The 6,127-nt window shown below is 35.6% G+C and overlaps 2 protein-coding genes across 2 annotated transcripts; both read left to right on the top strand.

Moving 5' to 3' along the window:
- Positions 1-576: 576 nt before the first annotated feature.
- LOC105972295 (E3 ubiquitin-protein ligase RSL1) lies at positions 577-3,463 on the top strand. The gene is made up of 3 exons (XM_012997232.2): positions 577-596; positions 1,895-2,299; positions 3,259-3,463. The coding sequence occupies exons 1-3, from the start codon at positions 577-579 to the stop codon at positions 3,323-3,325; spliced, it is 492 nt and encodes a 163-aa protein (XP_012852686.2). The 3' UTR covers positions 3,326-3,463.
- A 1,009-nt stretch (positions 3,464-4,472) lies between these two features.
- LOC105972218 (E3 ubiquitin-protein ligase RSL1) lies at positions 4,473-5,922 on the top strand. Its single transcript, XM_012997153.2, has 2 exons — positions 4,473-5,496; positions 5,636-5,922. The coding sequence occupies exons 1-2, from the start codon at positions 4,598-4,600 to the stop codon at positions 5,706-5,708; spliced, it is 972 nt and encodes a 323-aa protein (XP_012852607.2). The 5' UTR covers positions 4,473-4,597; the 3' UTR covers positions 5,709-5,922.
- Positions 5,923-6,127: the final 205 nt, after the last annotated feature.

The following is a 6,127-nucleotide window of genomic DNA, read 5'->3' as shown; positions in this document are numbered from 1 at the left end:
TTTTTGTACGGACAGTAAAACCTCTGCAACAACGGAATAATTACCGACTCGCATATAACCTGGTCCCACAAAGTAACAACTTCTTTCGGCACCACCCCTCCGACGCACTCTTCGATTCCCATAATGCCCTCGCAGTCGGGGCCCGGGCATGCGATGGAAGCGGATTTCCCGCGGTTTATTTTCATGGTTATGTATTTGGATATGCAATCCTTGCAGAACTTGTGGCTGCACTTATGATGGCAAAATGGGAATATTTCATCGTTTTGTTTCGTTCTGCGCATATTTCGCAGACGAAGGGGAAGAAGATGAAGAAGAAGAAGAAGATGATTCTCCTACTTCCTTTATCAAACTACGACGTCGTTTTTTGGATAATGATGATTGTACATTAATTCCGGTGAAAGAAGAGATTAGGGTTTCTTGGAGCTGAAGTTCTTGTGCATACTTGTCATCGTCCGACAAAAGGCGGTTGTGATTATTTTCGATGATTTGAGAATATTGCATAAGAAGCAATGAAGTGTAATAATCATCGTCGTCATCGTATGAAAAAACTTCCATGCTCAACGTACAGATGTGGAGATGAATTACGTACAGATTGGGTAGTATAACTAATTATCTACACGGAATAAATTCGAGTAATTACTTAATTAATTCCAAAGGGCTCAAGAACGTACTTCGGCTCTTTGACTTCACATTTGACTCATTTAATTTTTTAGTATTTTTCCCAAGTGTATTTCGAGTTCCCAAGTTAAGCATGATTCTTTTATCTGTAGTATATCGATTCGATGGTATAGAAAATCATTGGTTCGTTTTATGTGATGGAGTATCTAAAAAGTTTGAAATTTTGGATTTATATATTTCATTTACTATATATTTTATATTATTAAAAAACTCTTAAGTGTTCCTAATATGTTCATCCTTATATTTTGGGGTGAATTCAGCATGAATGAAATTTTACCACAAATTAGCCCATCATTTAATTTTCATTTCAAATAGGCTCGCATAAATATGAATTCCCAAAATAACCCCTATCTATTTTCATTTGAGATAAGTCTAAGCATGAAAAAAATTCATATACACATTCATCACCCCCACCTCACCTCACCACTACCCCACTCGTTTTCTTTCCATGCGTCAGGTTTTCGGAACTTCGATTAGCACTAAACATTAGTTGACATCCGACTTATCTATTTCCGCCAACGGATTGTTGAAGCTTCGATTAGCTGACTTTAATGTCAACTGAAATCCAACTTCTTTTTGTGCTTTTTTTTTTTCTTTCACCGGCGTGTTGTCATTAGCTCCGATTGAGTTAACTACATCAAGTTCATCGATGTTGAAGTCAACTAATGCTTAGTCAACTAATCATATCTTCGACGACCAGCGACCGAAAAAAATAAATCAAATGTCATTTAATGTTGAATCAGCTGAATAGGGTTCTGACGATCCGCTGCAAAAAAAATAGTGGAAAGAAAAAACGAGTTGAATGTCACCTAATAGTTCGTTAGCTAATCATAGCTCCAACGACAGGAAAAATAAAAATAGCAAAAGAAAAGGAAAGAAAGAAAAATTTGAATATCAATTAATATTGATTAACTGTGAACTAATCAGAACTCGGACGATCTCCAATTGATTTATTCATTTTTGTTTTTAAAATAAGATAAAACTATTAGGGATATCTCCCAAGTCCTAATACATAAGGAAAGGTTATATTAACCTCAAAATAGTTGGAAAAAGTTACCCATAAACAACATTAATTTTGTACATAAGATATTGTAACCAATCAGAAGAGATAAAAAATACATGGGAACTCAAAATACACTTTGGATAAACTTTAATCAGAATTCAAAATCAATCTAGATATATTAATTAATAACAAAGAGATCCAAACCTAATCAAGAGTGAGAAAAAAAAAAAAAACATTTTCATCTCCACTCTCTGGTCTCCCATGGCGGCCGAAGCACGTCGTCGTTTTGTGGGACGAGGTTATCTGCGAGTCGTTGATTCCGCTGGCGCAGAGGTTTTACTGTCCGTACAGGGACTGCTCGGGTTTGCTGATGAATGACGGTGGCGGTGACGTCAGAGAAGCTGAGTGCCCCTTCTGCAATAGGTTGTTCTGCGCGCGGTGTAGTGTGACGTGGCATAGTGGGGTTGACTGTGAGGAGTTTTCGAAGCTGAGGTTTGATGAGAGGGGGAGAGAAGATCGGATGGTGCATGAGCTTGCTAAGAAGAATCAATGGCAGAGATGCCCTCGCTGCAAATTCTTTGTTGAGAGGAAAGAGGGATGCTTGCACATCACTTGCAGGTGATTATTTCCCTTTAGGTTCCCTTTGACTTTTTTCGTTCCAATTTCCGAGATTTTGATTTACGGATTTTTTTTTATTTTTTTGGATTGAAATTGGAATTTCGAATGTGAAAGGAAAAATTAGCTTAAAATCCCTCAAAAATATTTTGTATAGCTGACAGGGCGGGCGGATATTTTGAAGTTGATATAAATCCCTCGGGTAGTTTTTAGTCGTACAACTTAGACGGAAAATAAATAACTTAAATTGAAAATAGACAATTTAGTTGGAAAGTTTAGACTAGAAATAGATAGTCTAGACTGAAAATAGACAGCTTAGTTGGAAAATTTAAATTGAAAATAGACATCTTAGATTGAAAATAAATGAAAATAACATGTTTCCAATGATGCGGTTGGTAGAAATTAGACGGTCGACGGCAGAGGACTAGTAGAGATGGACAGAAATGCCATTTTTTTGGAGTGAGTGTTGTTCTGAGGGCGGATGGGTTGGAGGTAAATAAAGTATTTTCGATCTAAAATGACTATCTTCACTCTAAACTCTCCAATTAAGCAGCCCGGGGAGCTTATGGCAAAATGCGAAAGTATGAATGTCATGATCTAAAAGAGTATTAGCGCCTAGAGGTGTTAGCAAATTGCCCCCCAAAAAAATGCAACTTCTGAAATTCAGATTGTTTTTACCAATAGGGTAAAGGTCTAGGGTTTGAGTCCCCCCTTCCTTACTTCCCCTCGTAATGGACTTGAAATTACTTTAAGAAAAAAAAAAATCGGATTGTTTCTTTATTCAATGGTTGTAGTGTTTAATTAATATGTGTGCGTGCGTGCGTCTGGTTTTCAAATTTGGAGTATGTATATCGGGTCACGTAACTGATTTACATAAAAGAGTATTATATCACCTTTGATTAAATTATTAGGTAAGTCAATATTTTTGTTAATTATTTGATATTTAATCTGTGTGAAAATAGGTGTGAATTTCAATTCTGCTATGCATGTGGGGCAGCTTGGAGTTCTACCCATGGTGGTTGCCGGTGACCATGTTGACCACCCATCGGCCATCACTAGTACTATTATTTTTTCTATTTATTAATTTATTTTTTATTTTATTGTGACTCCAGCAAATTAAACTCACATTTCTTGATTTACTATCGATTCGATCGTGTTTTCGAAAAATATTTCAATTTACTATGTGTTTTACGGGCAATTAACATATATCGATCGTGCATGTTATATAAAGAAACACGCACCACCGTAGCATAGTATAAACCCAGACCACCTATTTGATTCGGTAAATTTTTCCCGGAATATATTCACTTTCCCATCAATACTTCAGTTCCGTTTGATTATAGAAACGATCTTCGAACTGAGAAAAGAAAACGTATCGTGCTTTGGTGCAAATTCTCTTCGATTACAGGATTTCGACAAGTAATGTTTTACGCAAAGCTAGAAATATTCCTTCGAAAAGTCAACCTTGAGTCGTAATTTTACCGTGTGGAAATATATTCGCAGATTTCTCAAAACACATCCCTATAAGTCACCTTGGTCTTGGTCTTCTTCTTGTACATTAAAAAAGTAAGTCTTTTTATAAACTTATAAATTAATTAAACTGATCCATCTCCAGAAGTAATATAGTTGACGCGTAATTCCTCTAATAAATCGGTTATGCAATAATAGTAATTTGAAATTAATTAATATAAATGTCACAATCTATGAATAAAATATTGTCTGTCGAGGATCTAAGGTTTAGAAGCAACGTATATGCGAAAGACACGGTTTAAATTTCCGTTTTAGGGAATATAAAATCTGCGATTTGGTGAGGATATATATATATATAAATTTATATCAAACTACTGTAGGAGTTTGATCTCCTCAAGCCATTGATGAATAAAATTATAAGAATAATATCATGAACAAATTAAAACGATCGGAAAAAAAAATATATATTTATATATAGTTATACTGTATATGACAATTGACAGTCGAAAGAACGATGACTTTGGCATTCATATCATCACTTGATTTATATGTTGTTTGAATTATTTATGCATCAAGTCATCAAAGTAGGTTCCACTTAAGCCGTGTTTTTTTTTTTTTTTTTTTTTAATTTAATACAAAATTGTCTACCGCGTCGCGTTTATTAATTAAAATTCGTTTTCGAAATTTCAAGAAAGTCTGATAATAAATATCAGAACTGCACTTCTGTTTTCTCAATACAGCAAAACATATACAATTAACCATTCAATAGATCGATACAAAACACTTTACTTTCGATAAACCTAGAGCTCTTATATACACATATCCAAGAAAATGGAGATCTTGTCTTCGATATTCGACGAATACGATTATCAGTACGATAATAATTTATCACCATCAGATGATTCCGTGTACGCAGAAGAGCTTCAGCTTCAAGAAGCTCTCGCCGCCTCTCTACACATATCATCATCATCATCATCATCAAGAAACCACCACGCCACGTCATCATCAAGAAACAACCATGCCACGTCATCATCAAGAAACCACCACGCCACGTCATCATCAAGAAACAACCATGCCACGTCATCATCAAGAAACAACCACGCCACGTCATCATCAAGAAACCACCACCACGCCACGTCATCGTCATCTTCATCCACTCGAATTATTTCATGCGAAATATGCACGGAAGACAAGCGAAAATCGGACATGCACAAAATCGAGGGCTGCGACCATTCGTTCTGCCACGACTGCATATCGAAGCACATCCAATACAAGCTCCAACAGAACATAGCAAACATCCCTTGTCCCTACCAAGGCTGTCCAAACATGATCCAACCGAATAATAACAACGGGTCGTCTCTAATTAGGTCTAAAATCCCGCAAGAAGTTTTCGACCGGTGGGAGAAGGCGATAACCGAGTCAACCATTCTTGCTTCTTCGGAGGAAATAATCCACTGCCCTTACGAGAAATGCTCGGAGATTCTCGTTATCGAAAACGGCGGTAGCGTAATAACTGAAACTGAATGCCCTAGGTGTCATAAATTGTTCTGTGCAAAGTGTAGGGTTTCTTGGCATCACGGATTCGACTGTCGAGATTTTCAGAGATTGGATCGAAACGATAAAGAGAAGAGGAAGTTGAGGTTGTTGGCGAAAGAGAACAAGTGGAAAAAATGCCCTAATTGTAGGGTTTTCGTCGACAAGACCGAAGGATGTGTACACATTACTTGCAGGTTGGTAATTTTTTTTTAATCGAACTCGTAATCGATTCGTTCAATATGCGTTGGTTCAAGATTCGGGTTGGACTCGTTGATCTGGTTAACCGATTAGTTTGAACTTATTATTAATTGATCAGTTTAATTTTGTTTGCAGGTGTAAGTTTGAGTTCTGTTACATATGTGGAAAAAGCTGGAATGAGAGCCACTGGAACACTTGCAAGGAATAATAGTGGTTAATAAGTTTAATTAAATTAGTGATATAATTTTTTTTTTATTAGTCAAGTGTGTTGAATTAAAAATCAATTTCTTGCTCTTATTTTTTTTGCTATAGATCTCTTGTAATTAGATTCAACAGCTCCAAAAACAAAACTACAAAAATATATATAAATAAAGAAAAATGAAAAAAAAAAAAAAAAAGTCCATGTTTATAATTTGTATATATATCCAATTTCTTTGTTTCATTAGTTAATATTCTATGTTCCGACAATTTTTTTTGAATAGAAAACACAAATTAATATATTACGATTTCAAGATCAGAGCTTCGGTACACTGGGTAAAATATTTTCTAGAGTAGGTATTATGACAGTCCTTATCCAAAACACCAGTCAAGAAAGTCGGACAGGTATAAAAATCAAAGATTCATTGT

This window comes from Erythranthe guttata, chromosome 4 (genome assembly GCF_056151865.1).
Source record: "Erythranthe guttata isolate IM_541 chromosome 4, IM_541, whole genome shotgun sequence".
NCBI lineage: Eukaryota > Viridiplantae > Streptophyta > Magnoliopsida > Lamiales > Phrymaceae > Erythranthe > Erythranthe guttata.
The sequence above is the reverse complement of the archived record's forward strand: the minus strand, read 5'-3'. Positions and strand labels throughout refer to the sequence as shown.